General features: G+C 40.0%; 1 protein-coding gene across 1 annotated transcript in view; it reads left to right on the top strand.

The window, feature by feature from the left end:
* Window positions 1-23,336, top strand: part of gpr158a (G protein-coupled receptor 158a) — a 576,558-nt gene extending 553,222 nt beyond the window's left edge. The window contains exons 9-11 of the mRNA XM_059972060.1: window positions 499-604; window positions 17,728-17,874; window positions 20,336-23,336. Of these exons, the coding sequence (XP_059828043.1) occupies window positions 499-604; window positions 17,728-17,874; window positions 20,336-22,252 (2,170 nt within the window). The 3' untranslated portion in view covers window positions 22,253-23,336. The remainder of the gene's footprint in view (window positions 1-498; window positions 605-17,727; window positions 17,875-20,335) is intronic.
* Window positions 23,337-26,450: the final 3,114 nt, after the last annotated feature.

Raw genomic sequence — 26,450 nt, 5'->3', positions numbered from 1 at the left:
TCCTACTCCCCTCACCAAGCTTTCATCTATATATGTCACTGGAGATTGTTGACGGGTGCAATCATGCAGAGTTTCAGTCCTCCCACAGTGGCAGTCAGTTAAGGGTTGCCTTAATGCTGAGCTAGTCACAGAAACTTGATCCCAAGTAAGATCAGCGCATGGCAATGAAGCAAAGGCCTTTTATAGATTGTATGAGGAGAATAAGATGATGCCAGCTAATTTAATAACACTGCAGAGCTGTGCTATATGTTGATATCCTTTCCCTGTTAAATAGAAAATGTACAGTGAATTTTCCATTAGCCTGTAGTCAGAAGCTGAAACAGAAGACCATATCTGACATGTCGCTATGCAATTAAGTGTGATTTTAATTAGAACCTAAGCAATGCGGTCCTTTACTTCTATAAATGATGTTGTTTATCTCTGAAACACCTTTTAGTCTGAAGCGATAGCTTTAAATCTGGAAAGCTTTTAACTTCATGATATGATTTTTCTTTGCAGGTTTACCCTGGCGTCGAGTCTTCACAGTGACTGGATGCTCATGCTTTTCTTCGTTCATACTCACCTGACCGTGACTGTCACTCTGGGCTTGCTTCTGATCCCCAAGGTATTTCTGTTATCCCTTTATTTCTTTGATGTTTATTTTAGCCAAACGCTTAGAGACAATCAACATAAATTTTACGATTTTTCTATTGTAAAAAGAGGGAAGTAGTCTGTATTAGCTGTCATTACTCTTTGAAATTGGCAGTGCTTGAGGATGCACGGATGCAGATATCCAGAAACGATTATTGGTAATACCCTGCGTTTCTACAAGGGTTGTCATTTTGCAATGTTTCCCTGTTTAGTTTGAAGTTATCAGTAATATGACTTGAAAAAGAGATAGTCACAAAACTGTCCTCACTGTAAAAAAACCTGAAATCTTATATTCTATTTTATGATGTACAATCGAAACTTTAATAATGCTCTTGCGTAAATTTATTGCTTGACAACCTCTTTGGCCGTACCAATGTGTGTTGACTTTGAAATAATGAGGTTATAGTTTTCAAGATGCTTATTTTTTATTTCTATCTGAATTGCAACTCTAATGTTCTAAATTTTGTTCAAAGTCCTCTAAAATTTAAAAAAAATCAATGTGAAAAAGAATTGATTTTTATTTAAGGTAAAAGAGCCCTTGGAAGAAAATGATCATAATATGATTGAGTTCACCCTGAAATTTGAGAAGGAGAAGCTAAATTCAGATGTGCCAGAATTTGGAATAAAGGGAATTACAGAGGCAGGAGAGAAGAGTTGGCCAGAATGGATTGAAAAAGAACACTGGGCAAGGAAAACAGAAGAGCAGCAATAACTGGAATTTCTGGAAGATTTTCTGAAAGTGAGAATGTATATTGGACTGCAGGAAAACAATGTTAGAGAGTTAGTAATGGGGGGACAATGAAATAGTGGATGAATTGAATAAGTATTTCACATCAGTCTTCACTGTGGAAGGCACTAGCAGTATGGTGGATGTTCCAGGTGTCAGGCCATAAACTGTGTGAAGTTACCACAACTAGAGAGGAGGTTCTGAGGAAACTGAATGGAATGAAGGTAGATAAGTCACCTGGACCAGATGGTGTACACTCCAGAGTTCTGAAAAAAGTGGCTGAAGAGATCGTGAGGCATTAGTAATGATCTTTCAGGAAACACTAGATTCTGGAATGGTTCTGAAAGACTGGAAAATTGCAATTGTCACTCCACTCTTCAAGAAGGAAGAGTGGCAGAAGGAAGGTAATTATAGGCCAGTTAGCCTGACCTCTGTAGTTGGGAAGAGGTATTATGGTTAGTAAAGCAGTGGGGATTGAAATTTGCAACTTTACACTTCATCTCGAATTTTATAAAACAACCTTTGTTCTGATTGCTTGCTGCCATGGTTAAACCCAATTCAGTGACCATAACATTATGTTGTTAAATGGAAATGCAAAAATAATTTAATGTTACTGATTTCATCATTGCTCATGCAGATAAATTCCAAAAAGACCACAGCATAAAATTTGAATATTACTGATAACTCAAGTCATTCCAGATTCTGGATTTTCACTGCTCTTCCTTGTGCAGTTAATGTGGAAAACACCACAAAGCTTGTCCCACGGATTCTGGGTTTCAATTGGCAGTGCGGTGTACCAGAAAGATTATCAACTTCCATTGGCAAGCAATGGAGTGGAGTGGTCCATTCACGCCAAAGCCATGACAGAAGAGATATACCAATGAAATCTGTGATACAGCTTGGCATTTCCTTGAGGAAATTACTCCCATAGGATCTGAAATCGACACAGGTTTACCAATGACTATCAGTCCACTGTAGCATGCCATTTAAAAACTTGTAGTTGATTCCAGAAAAACAGTGAGAAATCTGGGCAGCAGTGAGGTGAACACATCCCTTGGGCAGCTCTCTTTAGTTCGATAGTCATTGTTCTGATTGAACCAATTGAAGTTTGATTTATGACACAGGATCCTGACTTCAATATTAAAATGAATCTATCTCTGCAAGAGTCAGCTGACAGACCTAGTAACTGGAATTGGCCAAATCATTCCCACTATTTGAGACAACTTTAAGATTTGAGCCCTCATCCACTAGAGCAGCAAAATGAGCATTCATGAGTGAGATCTCCACTGTGCTTTAAATAAACACTACTGTGTGCTTTACTGCTGATGACACAGAAGTTGCCATTTACTCATGGGAACGTACTCAGCCATTCAGACATGACGCCACATCAGAGCAATAACTTTAACCATTTCATATCCTGCACAAAAATAACTTGAGCAATGTACATCGTCCAGAGACACAAGGAGACTGCACATGCTGGAAGCTTGGATTAACACACATAAAATTACTAGATAGCAATGAAAACCGGTGTGGTTCCCTAATGTTCTTACGGGACACTATTGTACATGTTGAAGACTTGTGTCATGAGCTCCAGAGCATGTCGTTGCATGTACACAGATCTCCCCGTGATGTTAGTCATCACTAAATGCAAAGATGATGTGGCTACTGCTACATTAATCTGGGTTTGTGCAGTAATGCGAGTCATGTGCAGATAAACAGGTCTTGCCAAGTTCATAAGGGAAGACTAAATTACTACAATTCTGGTTTATGAATTTCCTAGAACAGGGATCGATAGAGTCAGCTGCACTACGGCAAAGAAACAGATTTTCATTTCTTATTCGGCTGAGACCTTCTTTACTTTGTGAACTGCTCTGAGCATTCCAATCCTCCCTCCAGGTGTCTACCTCTGTTACAAAACATCATTGCCATTCTTCTGATGTTGGCCTTCCATCATACAGTGTTGCCTAACTCCCCAAATTACCTGTAGTTAACTTCACGCTACCTATTCACATGGAAACTTATGTAATGCAGTTTAATGAATATCTCTTTTCAGTTTATCACAGCTTTAATTCCACTGTTCCGTGCCATTTAGTGCAAGCGTTCATGTGTAAATGAATTGCTTTGCAATAGAGAAGGTTAAGATACAAGTTAAGGGAAATTTCCAAGGTGATGAAATGGTTTGTTAGTATCCGCTGATCAGATACTCAATTGGAGAAGTCATGTACATTGAGTTAGACTGAGGGTGGTATCCTCTGGCATGAGACTCATTTCCTGATGCCCCAAAGGCTGTCTAGCATCAGCAAGGAATAAATCAGCAGTACGATGGATGAGCAGTTCCACCAAACTCAAAGGCATCCAGGACCAAGCAGCCCACTTGAAAGGTACCATGCTTGCAAGTTATTCTAAATATCTGTGCCCTCTACTCCAATCACACTGTGATATTACTGGACTGCATTTACTCACCAAGGCTATATTGACAGCACCTTCCAAACCATTGGACCTTACCACCAAGAGAAACAAGGGCATTAAACAGTTTTCCCCCTTATTATCATAACTTGGGAATGTACAGTAGCACCCCTCTTCCATTGTCCCTGGGTCTACATGCTGTAACTCCCTATCCCACAGCAATATGTGTGTATATACATCAGGAGTAATGCAGATTGAAAGTGAGAAGGTGCCCTCTCAAATGCAAAGAAAGACGGACAATAAATGCTGACCATTCCAGTGATGCGCAATAGAGAGAAAACCGCAAGCCATAGTCAGATATCGAAGATTTGAAGTCAATCACAAAAGATCTAGAGTGGCAATTCAGAAAGATACATCATTATTCACAAGAATTGAAAAAATAGAAGTAAGATTAAGTCATTTGCTCTTTCGGCATACTCTGCAATTCAGTAAAATAATCAGTAATGTAGTTCTGCTCTCTGATCCCCGCAAAATCTTTTCAAATCAGTCGAAGTACATTTATTATCGAAGTATGTACTGTATACAGAGTACAACTTTGAGACCATCCTTCTAGAAGCAGCCAAGAAACAGAAAAACACCATGAAACCCATTTAAAAAATCAAACACAAAGAAAAGAACAAATTGTGCAAATGGCAAAAAGTGAGCATTACAGCACATAAAACATCACATCAAAGCAGGGGTCCGGTTCAGTTCAGTGTCATACTGATAGCCAACTACAGGCTGCAGAACCAGTCTACACAACAGTGCCCCAATGTGAATAGATCGCCCTGATCAAACCACTCAAAATCAGCAAAAAAGTAGTAACCAGAATCCCGGGACATGGGCAATATGAACCTCTAAGTCCCGTCAAAATGAGTCTCGCCTATCAACTCTTGCAATTTGGATCCCAAGACTCCTGCACTTTGCTCTGATAGCAGCTTGCGAGAGGAAGAGGAAGACCGCTCAATGCAGGTAAATGGCAGCAAATGCCTGCCCATCCTCCACTTTCATTTTCATCAACTTCCACACTGCTCGGGGCCTTCATCAGAGAGAAGCATAGGCTCGCACCACGGAGCCTAAGCTTCCTCATTGCAACACTCCGTAACATAACCCTCGTCCCTCACTGTAACACTCAATCACATAACCCTCATCCCTCCGGCTATCAGGCTGTGCACTGCACTCCCAACATTACCAGACTCCTTCAGGGACAGCAAAGCACCAGATCGCTCAATCAGCCCAAAAATGCATCATCAAAATGTATATCACAGGTTCCAATTGCACACAGCTTAGTCATAGAATCATATTTGAAAGAATAAGTAAAAGAAGTAGCTTCATGAACTGTGTGCAGGACATTGTCATTAGTTGCCTCAACAAATCTGTAGACTAAAACTTACCAGATTTGACCTTATGAACATTATTGGGAGCAAGAAAGAGTTGTATACTTAATATTTATGTAATATTTGATTAGTATTGTAAATATACTGTATTGTTTTATTAAGCATTTATTGTTGTTTACATAATGCATAGTGGGTTATCTGTTACAGAGCATAAATAGCATATGTAATCACACCACCACAGTATACATGCACATCTTGCTTAAAGTAGAAACTAAATTGAAATTTGCATTTCAGACTTTCTGTATTTTCCTTTAAATTAGTATTTTAAAAATAACCCAAACTGATTACTGGCCCATTGAAGTGCAGTGAAACGTTTGAGTTAAAAACAAAACTGCAACAAGAAATGGTCCAGTTTGAAAAAAGCACAATGCCTTTTTCCTATGGTGCAGCATATTTTCTTTACAAAAGGAAAGGTGATCAAGTTAAAAAAAAGGTTGAAAATGGAAGAATTCACTGGTTCATAAACAGTGAGTACCAGGTGATAGAAATCATTTTAAAAATTGCAGAAGTAGCTGGCTACATCAGAAATATTGACACATTTGATTGCTCAACAGATAACTAGCTCATGTATACTGATCAAATTGAGCAGATTTTAAAGCAAATGAAATTGCCAAAGTGAAACAAGTACAAACTTGGCTGAGTGTATTGGGTTTAAAGGCATGCTCTTTGCTTTGATGTTTAACTGTTCCCCAAACCAACTGAAATGAGCTTTGCTGTTATCGTGAATGTAATGCAGGAACATTTAGAACTGAAACCATAAATGATTGCAAAATGCTTTACATTTCATAAGTGGAGTCAAAGAGAAGGGAGATCAATTTCAGCATATGTGGCTGAATTAAAGAGATTGGCTGGGCATTGTCAGTTCAACGAGAGGCTTAATGATGCACTGAAATATCATTTAGTTTGTGGAATCTTACAAGAAAACATTCTAAACGGCTCCTAACTGAAGCCCAACTTGCATTTAAAACAGAGATGAAATTGAGTTGCAGTCAAGAATGAAAGTGAACATGAAGAAAGTTGCAACTTCTAAACAGAAACTGGCCAAGCTGAGCAAATTGTGTTGTCATTGTTGCAGAGGCTCACGTACACCAGAGTAATGCAGGTTTAAAGGCAAAACCTGCATACATACAAAGAACATGTCAAGCAGACAAAAATAAGTGGACTGCACAGGGAAGAGAAAATAAGTCAAATTGCAATTTCAAAAAGAGCACTAATCCACAGGCTGTTGATGAAAAATCTGACAACGATGAGAATGACACAGGACTGGCTCGCCTTGAGATGAACAAAGTGAACATTAACAATAGACAAGTAATATGACATTCATACACCATTTGCATGGCACATCCCCTGTAGAAATGTCAACTGAAAATGAATTTAGAATGAATAATGCCATAGCAATGTTTAAGGATGGCATTGGAAAGCTCAAACATATCAAGGCTAAAACTGTTCTCAATGAAAATGCAACACCCAAGTTTGCAAAGCTCATCTGGTTCCTTGTACCATCTGTAATGAAGTAGCAAGTGAGCTAGATTGCATAAAAGCTGAAGGAATTCTTTCCAAGATTGAGTGGAGCTCATAGGCATTGCCAGTGGTCCCAGTAGCCAATAAGAATGGGTGTTGCAGGATCTGCGGTGACTTTAACGTCACCATCAGAAGTCTTCCTATTACAGCAGATGTGATCCAAAGTGAAAACAGAAAAAACCCCACGCTGCCTCAGGTCTACATGTAGCCCTAGATGGCTGGAGTGTACCCCGATGATACAAATTCAAACTGAAGCTTGTTAAATTCAAACAAAGAGGTGTTTTGAAAAATGGGAGCTTTTTTGAAATGATAAAACTCAGTATTAAATTCTGGGGGTTGCAGCATCCTTTAAAAAAAGATTGCTAGGACTGCTGAGAGGATCAATGAAGTTCTTCTTTTACCCATCTGAGATATTTATCAGGGCCCTTAGCATTGTCAAGGATCCCTCCCATCTACCCCATAATCTCTTTGACCCCCTACCATCAGGCAGGATCTTGTGTAACATTAGAACAAGGAATGTTAGGATGGGAAATGGCTTCTTCTGCCAGGTCATGTGACTACTGAAATCCCTGACAGCATCCAGATCTCATCACTTATGAAGCACCAATAGGGTTACTTTCACTTTTTAACTTGAGTTATAAATGCACATTATGCAAAATGTCGATCTTCTGGAATATATTTCATTATTTGTTCATTTATTTGCAGTAATATTACCAGGGTGATTGATAACTTTGTGGCCTAAAGTAGGAGATGAGTTATTAACTTCAAACTTCATACATAATCACTCAAACAGTTGACCTGCATGTCCATGTAATGAGAGCTATTTAAGTCATCTCCTTCTACCTTAGGCCATAAACTTATCAATCACCCACCTGTAGACATTTTCTGGAGGTCCAAGATCCACATGCTCCATGACCGCTGAACTAAGTGTGTAAATGTAGGAGGGGACTATGTTGAAAAATAAATGTGCTAGGTTTTCTAAACTTGACTCCTTCTACCTTAGATCACGAACTTAACAATCACCCTTCGTATTTATGTGTTGTGTGTAAGTTATATGTATGTTGTGCAGCTTGGACTGGAGGAAAGTTGTTTTGCTTGGCAGTATTCATGCATACTGCTGAATAATGATAAAGATGAACAAGAGGTTGAACTTGATGAGGCAGTACAGTAGTGTATCAGTTAGCCCAATACTTTACAGTGCCAGTGATCAACAATCTGTATTCAGTTCCCGCCGTTGTATGTAAGGAGCTTGAACACTCTCCTTATGCTCCAGTTTCCTCTCACATTCCAAAAAAATATACAGATTAATAAGAGTTAGTGAATTGTGGGCATCCTCTGTTGGTGCCAGAAGCATGGTGACATTTGATGGCTCCTCCAACACATCCTCAGACTGTCTTAGTCATTGATGCAAATGATGCATTTCAATGAATGATTTGTTGGATATGTGACAAATAAACCTAATCTTTATCGTTTATCATTATATTGTTCATACTGTTCTTCAAACTTAAGCTGAACATACAGTATGTAGGAGGCCAAACAATGTAAGTCAAAGTGGATGTGCATCAAAGAATTAAAGTAATAGGCTCAGGGTCAATGCTATGGACCGAAAGGGATGTTTCACAAAGTGATCACTAAATCTTTCTTTAGCTTCTCTATGTAGAGGAGATGACATTGAGTGCATTACTAGAAGTGTGTTAAACTTGAAGAAATGGAAGTGACCTGAAAGACTGGTTGGATCTCTAGTCAATGGGAAAAGAAGGGATGAGACAAAAGAATATTTATTGCATGTGGTATGGCTGCAAGAGGGAAGTAGTGTGAGAAATAGAGTAGTTGATGGAGACAGAAGGGTCACAGAGAAAATGTTTCTCCCTGAATACTGAAATGGGAGAGGAGAGGAAGATGTGTCTTTTCCCTGCAGTAGCAGAAGATGCAACACCAGCCCTTTTATCTCTTCCCTTCCCATCACACAGGAGCCCCACCAGTTCTTCCAGATGACGTGTAGGTTCACTTTCATTTCTTCCCATCTAGAGCACTGCATTCAATACTCAACATTTGGTCTCTTCAGACTGGAGAGAAATCAAAAACAGGTTGGACAAATACAATAATGTATTCAGAGGACAAAGTGACCCTGAAGTTATAATTCCACATGACTTCAATTCTGCAGCTGGTAAACTGGAGAAAAATCAGCGTAGCTTCTGAGGAGTAACAATACAACCCTCCAAACTCATTATATTAATTTCAGGTTGAGTCTCTTTCTTTCTGTGTATGTTCCTATACCTTTGTTTCAATTTGTTATATATTTCAATTTTTCTCTGTACTATTTTAATTCACGTATCAGTTTTTAATATATTTATCTTGACAACATTGATCTTCAATCTTTCAGTGACATCCCCTCCATTCTCTCCTCCTTGCCTATGCTTTATTTTAAAGTGCTCTTGTCGTTTACAGTTCTGATGAATGTTCCTTAGCCCATCCGCTTCTCTCCCTACTTACTCGGCTGGATGTGTTGCAGGTGCATACAATTTCCTCTGGCTACGGGCAGGCAGTTTCCAACACCAGCCCCTGTCAGGATCGGAAGAGGCTTGTCTATTAATGAGTTAATCTCATTTTATCCAGCGGACTCAACACACCACTGAACCAAGAAGCACACCGTCACTGTGCTAGAAATAAAAACCCAACCTCTGTGTCTGTGGTTGTATTTTAATATGCATTTTAATGAAGTACACTCTTCTGTATGTTTACCATCGCCTCTGTAATTGACTTGCAACATGATGAAGCAAACTCCTGGAGCTTGACTTTCAAACAAATATGAAATTATGCACAAACTGCACCCACCATCTGCCACACTCTTAAACCTGAGTCTGTCTTTTGTCCGATGGTATGGATATCATTGTCACATGATTTTATGAATGATGCTGCACTTTTGTGAATAGACTGGGTTTGTTTATGAAAGTAAAAAATTGAAAAGACTTACCTGGGTTTGCACATATTGGACTTGGCAGTTTTATATTATCAGATTCTAACTTGTGCATATCCCCCTTAATGGGTTAGGATGGAAAACAGATTTTAATTTTGCAAACATTAGGAAAAGGCACATCTGTTAATTATAATAGATTTTTAGGTTTATTGCGTGCAACAATATTTGAGTTTCCTGCCAAACTGCATGCAATTTTTGTATGTGTAGTCCAGGTGTTTTGGTGTAATATTTCTTGCCATTCTGTTCAGCAAACTGTGTCAAGGTCAGATAGAGAGCAAGGCACAATTATGGTAAAGCTAAAAACGATTTCAATTGCAGCACAGGAAAAACAGAAGGCATTCCTCATAATTTCCAGAGCATGATTTGCTGATGTCCATTTGAGGGTGCTGCAGTACCTGTGTGCATTTTTGATGCTACATTCTTTTAAGGCATAAATTCAAAGAATCATTAAATATTTAACCTTCTTCGGCACAGCATGACTTCAATTCGTAAGCTTGGTTATCCATTGCTCACAGGATTACTGCTTCTTCTCAAGTATAAAATACCAACATGAATTAAGAATCCTGGAATTCTTGATTCTTCTCAAGGGAAGGCTGGCATACCTTGAGGATGCATGCCTAGCCTACTGTTCTACTCTTTCTACAGCCATGTTTGTGTGGCTAGGCATAGTTCAAAGACCATCTATAAATTTGCTGATGACACAACTATTTTTGGCAGAACTTCAGGTGGTGATGAGGAAGCGTACAGGAGTGAGATAGATCAGCTGCTTGAGTGGTGTTGCAACAATAACCTTGCACTCAATATCAATAAGACCAAAGAAGTGATTGTGGACTTCAGGAAGGGGAATTTGAGGGAACATCAAGGGATCAGCAGTGGAAAGGGTGAGCAATTTCAAGTTCCTGCATGTCAACATCTCTGAAGATCTATTTTGTGCCCAACAATGATGCAATTACAAAGACTGGATGGCAGCAGCTGTATTCTGTTAGAAGTTTGGGGAGACTTGATATGTCACCAAAGACTCCCTCAGGTTTCTACAGATGTGCCATTGAGGGCATTCTAACTGGTTGCCTCACTGCCTGGTATGGAGCATTACTGCACAGGATCAGAAGCAGCTGCAGAAAGTTGTAAACTCTGCCAGCTCCATCATCAGAATGTGCCTCCCCAGCATCAAGGACACCTTCAAAAGGAAGCATCCATCGTTAAGTACCCCCATCACCCAGGACATGCCCTCTTCACTATGCTACCATCAAGGAGGAGGTACAGGAGCCTGGAGATACGCAATTATTGTTGGCAGAATTTCAGATGGTGTTCCAATTTTTTGGACCAGCTTCTTCCCCGCCGTCCTCTGAATGGACAATGAACCCATGTACACTATCTCACTATTTTTCTTCTTTTTTTGCACTCCTTTTGCACTACATATTTAGTTTAAATATATAGTGCATTGCAATGCACTGCTGCTGCAAAACACCATATTTCACAACATATGATTTTGATCCAAAGGGGAAGAAGAGGCATAGCCATTTGGGTCATACACAAAACTAATACTTCACATTTTCTTCACCTTTTACTAGTACAGTGATTGGAACTAACATACAAAACCATTGCATTTATACTTAAGTATTTTTTTAAACTATCCCTGACACAGTTTTCATGACGTGAGTTGTCAGCATTAAATTGAATTTGGGACTTGAGAGTATATTTCCACTGACAAGTCGATGACTGTGACTACAGCAGAGAAAATCAGCTTTTGCTGTTCAATGCTGGCTGTGCCATACCCATCCCTCACAGAACAAATTCCATTTCACACCTATTTGTCAGATGAATTAATTAATTTTACTCCTGACCTTATTGCTGCGGTCAGCTGCCAATGAAGATGTATCTATTCAATAGATAATTGATGTTTAAATCAGATTGCAGCTACAGGCAGAACCATTAACATTTTGAAAACTGACAAGGCACATATCTTCCAATTGCACTTTAGTCCATTTTAATGTTCAAAAATTCCAAATCTATTTTTTAATGTTATTCCTTTCCCAGCACAGAACATATGAGAAGGAAGGTGAAAGGAGCAAGAAGTAAGATCTGAACCCTTGCGGATTAAATTCAAAAAGCTAATATCCAACAAAACAAGTAATTACTGAGTGTCTAACACTTAGAGTATTGTGTGCCGTTTTGGTCATTCCATTACAAGGAAGGATGTAGGGACTTTGATACAGGTACAGAAGGGAACTACCATGAAGCTGACTGGATTAGAGGACAGGGCTGTAAGGAAAGGTTAGCCAAACCTGTTGCCTCCAGAGTGTCAGAGGACATGCATAAAATCCTTTTCCCAATGTCAAATACTGAAGGATATGCATTTAAGGTGAGGGGGGAAAGTTTAAAGGAGATATGTAATTTTTTTTTTACCCAGTGAGTGTTAATGCTTTGAATGGGCTGCACAGTGTAGTGGTATTTAAGAGGTCTTTAGAGAGACACATGAAGGTGTATGGAATGTGTACAGGCAGAAGAGATTTAGTTTAATATGGCATCATATTTGACATGGACATGGTGGACAGAAGGGCCTTTTCTGATCTATGTTGGTCTATGCGCTATGCTCTTCTATTAGGTAATCTGAGAGTTAACTATGAGGCAGATTGTTTCTTTAAAGAATGCTGTGGAATATTTTTAGGTTTCTTACCAGTTTGTGGAATGGTGTGTTCTATTTTTTTGGAACAAAAGCAAAATATACCTGGAGAGGGGTACTTTCAAGTTTGGCATGGCTGCACTTTCTGTAGCAGATTGTGTAAGTGTGATTAAAACAGTGTAAATCATTGGAGTTTTAAGAGCACGTCTCATCAAAATAATAAAAGCAACAGTTTATTTGACATTTGGAACATATTTCTGGAGAAGCTTGCATAAGTATGGATGCAGAGTCAACAGAAAGGCTGTGAAATTTTCTTGTCTTCTTCAGACTCAGAACTCTGACAGTTCCTGTTGGTCTGGCCTGAAAGGACCTAGCATGAATGTGTTGAAAAAGTGGAATTCACCCTATTTTGATGCACATGTGCTACAGTGAATAACACCCATAAAACATCACTGCGTTTGAGTGCACTCCCCAATCCCTTGCTGCGAATTGACCCAGGCCGTAGCGAGGGATTAGCTTGCCATGCTGTCAGATCTCAGGCTGCAGTGGATAGGGGTCACTAGGAATAATACGTGAGGTATGCTGATCAACAAAATCTGAGGCTGGCTGATGCAAGAAAAAATGCATCACTAGAATTCCGAAGATCATTTGCTGATATCTCTTTGCTGATCTGCTGCAGTGTTCACTCCTAGAACACAGAGCATTACAGCGCAGTGCAGGAGCTTTGACTCACAATGTTGTGATGACCTTTAACCTATTGCAAAATCAATCTAACCCTTCCCTCCGGCATTGTCCTCCATTTCCCTTACAACCACATGGCTGTCATAAACATCCCTACCACCACCCTACAGTGCATTCTATACACTTTGTGTAAAAAGCATGCTTCTGAAACCCCCCCTTCTTTTCTCTGAACACTTTAAAATTAAGCTCCCTAATAGTTACAATTTCTGCCCTAGGAAAAAGTCTCTGGTTGTCCACTTGATCTAAGCTCTTATCATCTTGTACACCTCCATCAAGACAATATCTTTGAATAATAATCACAGGTCATAGGCTGCACCTTTAAAATCTGAAAACCCTACTGCGTGTTGGTTATAATCATTGGAGGCAAGTTTAATGCTGTGTAAATATCAGAATTCTTTTGTGGACTGTGACCACTCCAATTTCCTTATAGGCTGGATTCAAATAGGGGCAATGTCTAGTAGAAAACAACATGCAGAACACGAGTAATTTGTGCTAATGCATCCTGATCTCCCTGTTGGAGATGACAAAAGTACCAAACAAAAACATATTGGTACTTCTCCATAAGAAAAGATGGAATCAAAGGGGGAAAAAAGGGAATGATCATTTTTTGTTTCCAGATCAAGTTATTTGACCACATGGAATGTCCAAAGAAGAATGTGGAAATACTCCTGATGATAGCCAGTGCATGATTTTCTCTAGCACGAGGCAGAATACAGCAAGGTTGGCAAGGTTGTCAGTCCTATGCTAAACAAGTAGAGTGAACTCAGTGCCAAACAGCACCAGAGGCATGATGTCAAGAGGACAACACTCTGTGCCACTTTATTAGGTACACCCGCTTGTTAATGCAAATATCTAATCAGCCTATCATGTGGTGGCAACTCAAAGCATACAATCATGCACACATGAGCAAGCAGTTCAGTTGTTCAGATCAAACATCAGAATGGGGAAGAAATGTGGTCTAAGTTTCTTAGACTGTGGACTTATTGGTGCCAGATAGGGTGGATTGAGTATCTCATAAACTGCTGACCTCCTGAGATTCTCCTGCATAACAGTCTCTAGTGTTTACAGAGAATGGTGCAAAAAAACAAAAAAAAAATCCAGTGAGTGGCAGTTCTGTGGATGTAAACACCCTGTCAATAAAAGAAGTCAGAGGGGGAGGAGCAAACTGGTTCAAGCCGACAAGGCAATAGTATGCCAAATAATCACGTGGTGTACAGATCATCTCTGAACACATAATACGTTGAACCTTGATGTGGATTGGCTACAGCAGCAGAATACAATGAACATACACTCAGTGGCCACTTCATTGTGGTGTGAAAGAGGAGAATCTCCAGGGCCTCTGTTTATCTGTTTAGATTCAGATTAGTTTATTGTCATATGCATCAAGGTGCTATGAAATGCCTTATTTGTATGAACTTCACAGGGTAAGCAATAATAAATGCACTAATAAATACAATGGGTTCTTTTCCTGCATCATCAGATTTGTAAACAGTCCATGCATCCATGAACACTGTCGTTATTCCTTTTTTACACTGTTTCTCTTTGTAATTTATAGTAATTTTATGTCGTTGCATTGTACTGCTGCCACAAAACAACAGAGTTATGTAAATCAGTGATAATAAATCTGATCCTGATGAGTCAAAGCAGCACTGTAGTGCAATCTGAAGCTGTGCAACGAGAGATGTTAAAATGACAATAATGGAATAACTGAGATGTAGACAAAATTGTTTAAAAAAATCCATCAAATACCCGAGGCAGAAAAAAAAAGCCCACAACTTGCAGAAGACATCCATCAGTTTACTTCGATACCTGGACAGCAATAGGATTCTCTAGTCAAATGTCTCCCAGGGACCCTGTAAAGTTCAGTGGTGAAGGGCCCTCATTACTTCTACGTCTGAGCCACTTTCCCCCCACTTCTTGATTCTGTGTTCCTTTTTATGATTTCCCCTCTGCTCAGGTGTTACTTCCGTATTCCTCCAATTTTTCATTACTCCTTTACCTCCTCCTCTTCTACCCCTGCAGCCCACCAATCAAACCCTTTTTACCATGTTCCTCTTGCACATTTGTTTCATTATTAAACTCTGGACCTGAAGGCTGGAATGCATAGCTTCAAGTTGAAGTACTTCTTTCTGTTTATTTGTCCAAGGAGATAAAATGTCTGTTGCACCATGTTACCTGCAATATCACCTCAAGAAGTAGATGGCGAGAACCTCAACAGGGCAGCAGCACCCCTTAGTGTTAACAAGACAGGGGGATAAGAATGATTTCAGCATGCAGAGTAACATACTATCCCAGCCTGATGTGGTTACGATACAGAATATCTTAGGTGGTTGTCACTGTGCAGATTGGTTTCATGCATTACTGGAGCATTGCTACTTCATGAGGACTGCATGTAGGCCAGTTTCAGAAAGGAGGCCTTCACAGCGACATAGAGCAATACATACCCTTCCACCTAAAGAGTTCATGCCAACCACTGTGATCACCCGGAAAGTCTCAATTTCCTGTATTCAGCCCATATTCCTCTGTGCCACCCCTCCACGTACTTATTCAAGTAAATGGTAAATGATAGTATTGCACCTGCCTCAATCTGTTCTTCTGATAGCGAGTTCCACATACTCATCACGCTCGGTGTGAATAAATTGCCCTCATGTCCCTTTTAAATCTTTTCCCTCCCTCCCTCCCTAAAACTATGCCCCCTAGTTTTAGATTCCCCTACCCTGAGAAAAAGACTGTTACTAACTACCTTATTTGTGCCTCTCATAAATTTAAACATTTCTATCAGATTATCCCTCCTTCTCCTACCTTTCCATGGAATAAAGGCCTACCCTGACCACCACCTCTATTCCTAAATACTTCATTTATTTTGGCACTATTTTTCCTAAGGCAAATGGTGTGCCTTAATCAATCCCACAGACGTTTTTGTGGGGTTTGTTGCTATCTGAGTGTTGCAAATGGTTACCTTGACAACTTTGGTCTGCAACATCTCACAGACATTCTCTCTGTTCTCTCATTCTCTTTGCTGCTTAGCAAATTAAAATATTTTGTTTTCTCACATTTACAGTTCTGATGAAGGACTAGTTCTGATACAAATTGGTAAGGCTGGTTACCTGAAATTGTTGAATTTAGTGTTCATTTTTGATTTACTGTATTTATCTCATTTTGGCAGAAAAATGTGCTTGGGTCTGGTCTGCAGCATTTTGTTGATTATTGTATAATTTGGCTTGGAATAGCTGCACATGTGGAGGTCTGAAATCTCACGAGGATGAGCCAATTTTAACTGTCAGGCCTAATTTTAATACGTGAGGTTGTCTCCCACCTGATGTCAGTGGGAATGATTTATTATGATAGATTTAAGCAGAGCAATAAAAAAAAGATTTCTTGCTGCTATTATAATGTTGTGAGACAACATTGAGTATTTTGAGTAGTGTGGTCTCCTCACCCAAAAAGGTGTTTACTATTGAAGGTGTGGACTAATTCCAAAAGTGGGGCATTTGCCACCTGGGAATGAGTAGGACTTGAGAGTCTGAGAGTTGAGAGTTTAGAAGATTGAGAGGAGAACAGAAACTTTAAAAAGTATCTTTGAAACCTAACATTTTTGCAGCTCAGTGCCGGAAGTTCTAGAACTGGGGTAACATAAGGAATAATAGGTAATACAGGACTGAGATAAGAAGAACTTCACTCAGAAGGTGATTTATGTTTGGAATTCTCTATGACCGAGGACTACAAAGAATTATTTGTTGTTTCCATTCAGAACAGAGTTTGATAGCCTTCTAGATATTCCTGAAATCCAGGAATCTGGACACAGTCACATTGAGGTAGATCAACCATGATCTGATGAACGGTCGAGCAGATTTGAACAGTCAGAAGGCCTTTTTCTTATGTCCTTATAACTAAGTTACTATCCAAGTTTACAAGGAATATAAGAGAGCTCTCCTAAATACAGATGGACTACTTGGGGTAAGTGGTCTTCGCAGATGTATCCCAGTGAAGGGAAAGATGACTCAGGTGAAATTCCAAGCAACACACACGGAATGCTGGAGGAACTCATTAGGCCAGGCAGCATCAATGGAAAAGAGTAAAGTCAGTGTTTCAGGCCGAGGCCCTTCATCAGGGCTGGAAAAAACGACGAGGAGTTAGAGTAAGAAAGTGGGGGAGGGGTGGAAGAACCACAAAGTGAGAGGTGAAACTGGGAATGGGTGACGTGAAGTAAAGAACAAGGAAGTTGATTGGTGAAAATCCAATGAGTTCCTTTGCTTCTTTTAATACTCAAAGAATCCCCTGAATTTGCTCTTCTAGTTTTGACATGGTATGGCATTATCCTGTATGTCCCTTTCTATAGGCATGTCATCTGTCAGTGGATAGATAACAATTTTCCACATCCAAGGTTAATATTTGTGATCTGACGTGAGTACTGTAGATATTTATCTTTTCCACTTTATCAATTGAAGGATCTGCCTTTGGTATTTAAAGGCTTATCACATAATTTCAATTTTATTCTATAGATTCAAGCCTATATTAGTTTTGGGATATTTAAATTTGGAAACTAATGAATCAACTGTGAAAGAGTTACCTGTTGGAAAATCCAATATCAGAAAGACTCTACCTTTAGGTTGCAGCTGTCACATTTTGTTGACATCCAAAAGTGACCCTTTAATTTCTCTCCTAGTTTCTTCAAGCCGGCATCAACCCCAGGGATGACATTGCAACAGAGGCTTACGAAGACGAGTTGGACATGGGCAGATCAGGGTCCTACTTGAACAGTAGCATTACCTCAGCCTGGAGTGAGCACAGCCTGGATCCTGATGATATCAGGGTAAAAATCCTTTTCTTGTCAAGGTTCTCTTGAAAATTGGGATTTCATTCACAGTACAAACATAAGACTGTGTTTGTTTGATTTACCTTGGGTCTGGATTAAATCAGCTGGTTTAGTGATAAGAATGACAGTGGAATGACCAGGTAGGTGAACCCAAGTTGGCTGTGATATTCCTATATATGGCAACTCTCACATTGCTGAGTGAGGGTTTAAATGATCAGTGACATGACTTGTCACTGGATGCATAGAATCTTTTCTGCATGAACAGCAAAGTTCCTTCTTAGTACTAGAGATATATATTGAGTTCATCTCCATTGTTAACATAATTTGCATTGCCAAATAATTAATATAGAAAGGTAGTATTACTTTTAGTAATCTAGTGTTGTACTAAATTGATATAACAACGGTAGCTGGGTTGGCAAAATTGCTAGTTTGTGGCTGTGTTGGAGATTAAAATACAGCAGTCCTTCAATAAGGGCCAAACCTACTTTGAAGTTGCCCATTACCTGAGGCAAATGAAGCAGCAACCAATTTATGATAAGTGGATCATAAATTTAAATATTGTAATCATAGCTATGTTTTAATAGTCATTCTTATGTTTAACCTCTAGCAGATAAGTTTCTCAAACACCAAGAACTCTGGTAATGTAAACAGGTGAGGAGATTTCTTAGCAACCTACCTTGTAGGAATGCTCATATTGCAGTAACAATCCATCGAGTAACACCTCGCCTCTTCTATAGCCCCTGTGACACCTACCACACCCCAGATAGGTTCAATACGAAGATTGGTTGTGTTGTAGACAGCATAGCAGACTGGCAAAGGATATAACTCCATTGCAGATGTGGGTGGGGAATTTGCAGATGGACTTTAACCTGGCAAAACTGGGAATACCACATTTTGGGAGATAAAATGTAAAGAGTCAGTGTACTGTGAATGGCAAGACTATTAACAGTGTTAACATGTAAAAGGATCTTGTAGTCCAAATCCATGGCTCTCTGAAAGTGGCTTCACAGATTGATGGGGTGGTTAAGAAGGCATATGGCATGCTTGCCATTATTAATTGAGGCACTGATTTCAAGAGTCGTGAAGTTCTGTTGTAGCTTGATAAAATTTCAGATAGGCTTAATCTGGAGTAATGCAATTGTTTCTGATCATCCCATTAAAGGAAGGGTATGGAGGCTTTGGAGAGGGTGCAGAAGAGATTCAGCAAAATGCGGCCTGGATTAGAGGGAAAGAGTATTCAGGAGAAGCTGATCAAACTTGGGTTGTATTCTTTGCAGCAGTGGAGGCTGAAGGGAGATCTGACAAAAGTTTATAACATTATGAGATGCATAATTAGAGTAGACAGTATCTTTTTCCCATGGGTTCAAATGCCCAATACCAGAAGGCAATCACTTAAAGTGAAAGGGGATAAATTCAAAGGAGATATGGAGCAAGTTTGTTTACACAGCAAGAGCTGGGTGCCTGTAATGCACTGCCTGGGGAGGTGTTGGAGGCAAATATGGCAGAGGCATTCAACAGGCTCTTGGATAGGAGATAAAGGAAGGATATGGACGTTGTCTAGCCAGAAAGGATTAGTTTAGGAGGCCATTTGATTATTAGTTTGGGCTGAAGGGCCTTTTCCTGCGCTGTACTGCTCTATGCCTTATCTTTAAAAGGTTACATAAAGCAGCTATTTATTTCACAAAATTTGGTCTGCTGGGCTACCTGTCCTCAAAACAGCATTGCCTCCAAGGTAAATCAAGCCTAATTTTCTGATGAGTTCTAAAGTTCGCAAATTAGACTCAGAAGATCTATGAACCAATGGTAGAAATGGCAATCACACAATAAAAGTCTTTAAAAGGGTTTGATGATAATGGCTCATTTTTCCAAGAAACTAATGGAACTTCTTAAAGTGATGCAGTAGTACAGCAGTTTGAATTACTGCCTGACAGCGCCTGTGACCCACATTCAATCCTCACCTTTGGTCTAAACTTTCTCCCTCTGATCTTCTCTCTATTTCAATTTCCTCCCATATTCCCATGTTGAGCAGGTTAGTATGTTCATTGGCCACTTGGGTAGGTGAATGGTAGAATCTGGGTAGTTAATAGGACTGTGGGTAAAATATAATCCTGTAGGATTAGTAAAAACATATTGTTTGATGGTCAGCAGAGACTCAATGGGCGAAGGGAACTGTTCCCCAGATGTACAAATTCATGATACCATGAGTAAGGCTGAAATAATGGAAATGAACAAAGGCTTGAGTTTGCCAATGCTTAATCTACAGTGATTCATAAAATGGTATCAGGTTTTACTAGCCACTGTTAAATAACAGGCAAATTAAAATTTGTTGATTTCATTGCTCAACTCTAATTTTCTGTGATCAGATGCAAAATGTTGTGCCGACTCTTTGCATCATGGTATGTGCAATTTTGTGTATTGTGTAATTGCATTTTTTTTCTCATGGCTTACTTTTTTGCAGGATGAGCTTAAGAAACTGTACGCACAGCTGGAGATCTACAAAAGGAAGAAGATGACAGCCAACAACCCTCATCTGCAAAAAAAGAGAAGCTCCAAGAAGGGTTTGGGGCGATCGATCATGAGGCGCATTACTGAGATTCCAGAGACAGTAAGCAGGCAGTGCAGCCGAGAAGACAAAGAGCACACTGACTCTGCTTTAGCCAGGAACAGCATCAGCATTGGAAGAAGGAACCCATTCGATCCCTCTGGATCCAGTCTGAAAGCAAAAGAGGACACCATGAAAAATAAAGCACTGTTACTGCAGAAGTCTCTCAGTAGCTACGACCACATGAGAGATCAAGGTGAAGATTCCAGCATCTCTGGAACAGACAAGGTGGAAATTTCCAGCACGGAAGCTGGACTGCTTGATTCACTCATGGGAAAGAAGCTGGTCAAAAAGACCAATGAAAAGATGGACAATACTTCTACTGAGTCAGTCCCTCTAGTGTGTAAATCAGCCAGCGCACATAACTTGACTGCTGACAAGAAACCCTTGCATCCAAGAACAGCCATGTTGCAGAAATCTCTCAGCGTCATTGCTAGCGCAAAGGAAAAAACCTTGGGAATGACAGGCAAGGCACAAAGCCTGGAAGAGCACACAAAACAACCGAAAGGTCAGCAAAGAAGTAAAGACACTAACAAAGGTAATACCTCAACAGATAGCAATGAAGACAGTACACCCCATCCAATAAACTCTTTGAGCCACTCGCTAATACCTGAGGAATCAAAAAGGGCTTCAAAAGCTGGAATAATGAAACAACATCCTGGTAGTCAATCTACAGGTAGTCCAGATGCAGCAAACCCTCTACTGAGTGATGACTTTGACAGAGCCGAAGTCTGTCCATGGGAGATCCAAGAACAACCTGCTACTCCATCAGAATCCAGAGTTCAAAAGCATGTATCTATTGCACCAGTGGAATCTCAAAATATTCACAATTCCCATTCAAGCGTGAAGACTCAGAATGCCAATAAACACAAGACGGTGGAGAATATCACCAAATCAAATCAGCCACCACAAAGTAACACTGAGAGAGTTGAAGTGTGTCCCTGGGACTTTGAGGAGCCACAATCAATGCTGGGAGAGGGTAGGAAACCTGTACCTCACCAGCCTGAAATTATTTCTGTTGAGGAGGATAACCTCACAAGTAATATGAGCAAGGATACTGAGATTTGCCCCTGGGGCTTTAATGAAATGCTGAACAATGCATCAGAACAAAGTCAGAGTGTTAAAGGGGAGGGCAAGAATGAACAGCCCTTGGGTGATGAACAGGACAAAGGACCCACGTCAGAGCCTTTAACTTCAAGTGACAGCCAGCAGCAAATTTCTGTTAACAGGGCGAATGTTTGTCCTTGGGAATTTGAACAGGCAGACTCTCCAGAATCCGAGAAAAGTCCAGCTTCCACTGCCTCAGCCTTATTACTGAGCAGCATTCCCCAGAAAAAGTCAGCAGTGAAAGGGTTTGGACTATCTGTCAAATCCTTGGTTTCCGCAGGAAGAGGCAAGGAAACAGAGAAACCAAAAGAAAGAAAGGAAGAGAAGGTGAAAACGAAGGGTAAATACAAAGAAAAGGATAAAGCGCAAGAAATAACAGTGGACAGATCACCTGTGGCTGAACGATGTCCCAGGGAAGTCAGAATAACCCCTGGTTCTGCAACCGGAAAGAGTAAAAACACAGCCAACAATGAAGCAGGAATGGAGAAAAGCAAACGTGTTGAGGTGTGTCCCTGGGATGTTGAGGAAAGCAGTCCCACTCAACGTGTAGCAGGAGGAAGCGCAGTTGCTATTAAGGACAGTAAAAATTCACGTTGCAAAGAAGTGGACACGTCGAAAATGGCCTCAATCTGCCCATGGGATTTTGATGATCAGAAAAACATGTGACAATAAATCTGGTCAACTTGCTCCTGAACAGTAACAGTTTTCATATCACTAAAATAAGGATTCCATATCATTGAATTCTAATAAAAAGGACACATTGAAACAGTGACAGCAGGATTGAAGTTAGGATTCCAATTGGTGCAATGTTCTTCATTTCCTCAATTTTCTTTCCTTAGCATCCAATCTAACAAAAACCTATTTTGTCAGATGTACCTGCATTCTGGAATGCTGTAGTATTTAGAAAACACTTATGTGGCAAAACCACTCTGTTTTATGCAATGGTCATGTACTGTTACACCAAGCTGAAGCACCTATGCTAACTTATGGGAACCATTTCCTTTCTGTTCATTAATTAACTACATAACAATAGTGAGCTTAGATTTATCCCACAAGCCATTACTTCTTCTGGAAATATTATTATCTTCAGTGCGATTTATATTAAGGCCTTTTGTTTAAATTGGTGTTCACAAATTCTTATGTACTCCCTGAGAATTATAGTTTGGTATTAATAGCTCTTTAAGATTTTTTTAATATGAATCAGTAGGTTCCTGTGGTTTTATTTTCTCAGAGGTTATTCTTAGTAACATAGCCACTGTTAATAGTGGAACCCACAGTTATATCTAGCTTTAGTCAAATAGAACCAACTTCACCTTACTTTGTACTAGCTGATTCCTTCCTCATCCCTAATCTCTGAGTAAGAGGGTTAGCTGTGTTACATGACAACCTTGGGTTTGCACTTTTTTTTAAATCAACTTACTTGTGCAAATTTGTTTAAAGGTGAAATGGCTTTAAACAAGAACTCATTATCCATGGAATCATAAACTTCAACAATCTTTAGCTCTGCAGTATTTAGCAACTAAAAAAAAATCAAATCTGTAACCTCATATATTTGCATCTGTGTTTCTGCATGCAATATGACTGGTAGGATTGACATCATGCTAAACCTCTGACCTTTAGCATTTGGACTGTACTAAGTTGTATAGTGAGTGAGGCTGTATCCTGTACACTGTATTCTGTATTTGTTATATCTACTGACAAGCTCTGGACTCCACCAGGGAATATTTGATAGATTTCTTTTATGGCTTGTGGCAGCATGTAAATAAGATAACTTATCTGCAATAAAAGTACATTTATATTATACCAAAACATGTGTTCTTGAATTCTATAAGCAGAGCTATTGATGACTAGATAGACAATGGAGAAGACTATATGCAGTAAAGGGATTAAATATGACAATTTAAACACACCAATGAAAACAGCTTGAATCATTTTGCATTTATATTTTACTCATATTATAAAGTAAGCCTTGCAATTGCAAGTCCAGAATAAAGGAGAGGACATGGAATACGATCTGAAAGGTAAAAAATATAACAGTGATATTTTATATAATAAAAAGCTCATTATATTAGGATCGCTGTAGGAGTTTCTCAGATGAATTAGATTAATCCCTTTAAATACAAGTGAAGTTATTGTTATTTCAGTGTATTGAGGAACAAATTAAATATAGGAAGCAGGCCACTACCCCTCCAGTATGCTCTGCTACATGAAAAGATCAGGAGTGATTATATAATCTAAACTCACATCTATCCTGCTTTCCACTGTAAACTTTACCCTTGGGCTTTTGCCATTTTTCCAGTGCCCCGACTAATCAAGGGCGAGTGAGGAGGCAACTCACAGGTCTGTGAGTGAGATTTAAAAAGGAGCGTTCATGGGCTTTTGCCATTTTTCAGCAACTTAATCACATCATGATTCATTTGCAAAGGCAAATAAAAATAAAGCAGGGTCAAGTGGAGTGGCCATTGTTGGACTGGACCAGTGTTGCAGTGGGAAGGCTTTGGCTCATCAGGCTTCAGTGAAAACAGCTTGGGTGAGTTAAGTATCTGGTAACTTTCTGCTTCTTCATCTGTTAGTACACATTTAGAGCAGCGAGAATGGCTTCAGGGCTGTGTTGTGTTCTTTGTGTGAGATGTGGGCCTTCCAGGTAAATACAGCTCCACCAGGTGCAGTGAGCTGCATTTCCTCAGGTAGCATGTTAGGGAACTGGTGCTGCAGCTCGATGATCTTCAGCTCATACAGGAAACAGATGATAGACAGTAGTTACAGGGAGATGGTCATCCCTAAGTTGCAGAAGACAGGTAACTGGGTGACTGTCAGGAGAGGGAAGGAAAATGGGCAGGCAGTACTGATTAACCCTGTGGCCGTTCCCCTCAAGAACAAGTATAATATTTTGGATACTTTTTTGGGGGGGGAGGGAAGGGAGACTTCCTGGTGGGAGCCACATTGACCGGGTCTATGGCACTCACTGTAGCTCACAAGGGAAATGGGGAGAAGAGGACTGCAGTAGTGATAGGGGATTCCATGGACTAGATGTGAGATCTGTGAACGCAATAGAGACACCCAGATAGTACATTGACTCCCAGGTACCAGGGTCAGAAACATCTCAAGATGGGTCCATGTCATTCTAAAGGCGGACGGTGAGCAGCCAGAAGTCTTGGTACATATTGGCACCTATGGCATAAGTAGGAAAAGTGAGGAGGTCCTAAAGAGGGAATATATGGAGGTAGGTGGAAAGCTGAAAAGTAGGACCTCTAGGGAGGTAATCTCTGTTTTACAGTCTCTGTTACTCGCCACTGAGGGTTAAGAATAGGATGCTTTGACAGATGAATGGTGAATGACTGAAGAATTGGTGCCTGGGGCAGGGTTTCAGATTTCTAGATCACTGGGATCTCTTCTGGTGAAGGTATGACCTGTACAAAAGGGACGGGTTATACCTGAACCCGGAAGGGGCTAATATCCTTGCAAGCAGGTTTGCTAGAGCTGTTGGGGAGGCTTTAAATTAATTGGGCAGGGGTATAGGAAGCTGAGCGACAGGGAAATGAACAGCACAGTTGGTATACAAGTGGAGGAAGTGTGTAATGAGATGAACAGGGAGATAATAGGACAAAATTGCAGTCAGTAGGATGAGTTGTAGTGTGACGGGGACAAAATCGAAACGAGTGATGAATACAGGATTGAAGGTGTTACATTTAAATGCACACATTATATATGGAATAATGTAGATGAACTTGTCGCACAGTTAGTGTTTGGCAGGTATGATGTTCTGGGCATCACTGAGTTGTGGCTGAAAGAAGATCAAAGTATAAAATAAATATCATTAAAGGACATATGTCTCAACTATGCAACCCTAATATTCCTCTTCTTGCGGGCATACTCAATAAATCCATAATAGAATAATAATCATAATAGAATCAACGAAAGACCACAACAAGTGGGTGTTCAAATGGTATGCAAAAGACAACAAACTGTGCAAATACAAAATGAAAGAAATAATAATAAGTAAGGAATAGATATTGAGAACATAAAGTGAAGAGTCCTGGAAAGTGAGTCCATAAGTTGTGGGAACATTTCGATGCTGGGGCAAGTGAAGTTGAATGAAGTAATCCCCTTTGGTTCAAGTGCCTTAGGGTTGAGGAGTAATAACTGTTCCTGAACCTGGTAGTGAGAGTCCTGAGGATCCTGTAACACCTTCTTAATGGGAGCAGTGAATAAACAGTATGACCTGGGTGGGGTGGGTCTCTGATGACGGATGATTCTCTCCTGCTCTATATAGATGTGCTCAAAGGAGGGAAGGACCTGACCCGTGATATTCACCAGTTTTTCCTGTTCTAGGGCACTGGTGTTTCCACACCAGGCTGTGATGCAACCAGTCAGTATACTCTCCACCACACATCGATAGACATTTGTCAAAGTTTTAGATGCCATGCCAACTCCTCACAAACTCCTAAGGCGGTAGAGGTGCTGCTGTGATTTCTTCGGAATTGCACTTACATGCTGGGCCCAGGACAGCTCCTCTGATACAATAACGCCAAGGCATTTATAATTGCTGACTCTCTGCTCCTCTGATCTCCAACGAGGATCATGGACATCAGGTTTCCTCCTCGTGAAATCAATTATCAGCTCCTTGGTCTTGCTGAGATTGAGCAAGTGGTTGTTGTAGACTATAGCTAGGAGCTCAGCATCCAAGGAAATACATTGTATTGAAAGTGCAGGAAGGTAGGTAGAGGGGGTGCGTGAAGTAAAATCCTTAGAAAGAGGTGACAAAGTTTCAGAAGAATTAGAATTGTGGGTAGAGTTAAGGAACTGCAAGGGTAAAAAGACCCTGATGGGAGTTATGTACAAGCCTTTGAAGTGTAGCCAGGAT

This window comes from Hypanus sabinus, chromosome 6, assembly GCF_030144855.1.
Source record: "Hypanus sabinus isolate sHypSab1 chromosome 6, sHypSab1.hap1, whole genome shotgun sequence".
Taxonomy (NCBI): Eukaryota; Metazoa; Chordata; class Chondrichthyes; order Myliobatiformes; family Dasyatidae; genus Hypanus; species Hypanus sabinus.
Note: the sequence above shows the minus strand (reverse complement) of the source record. Positions and strands in the feature narration are given on the sequence as shown.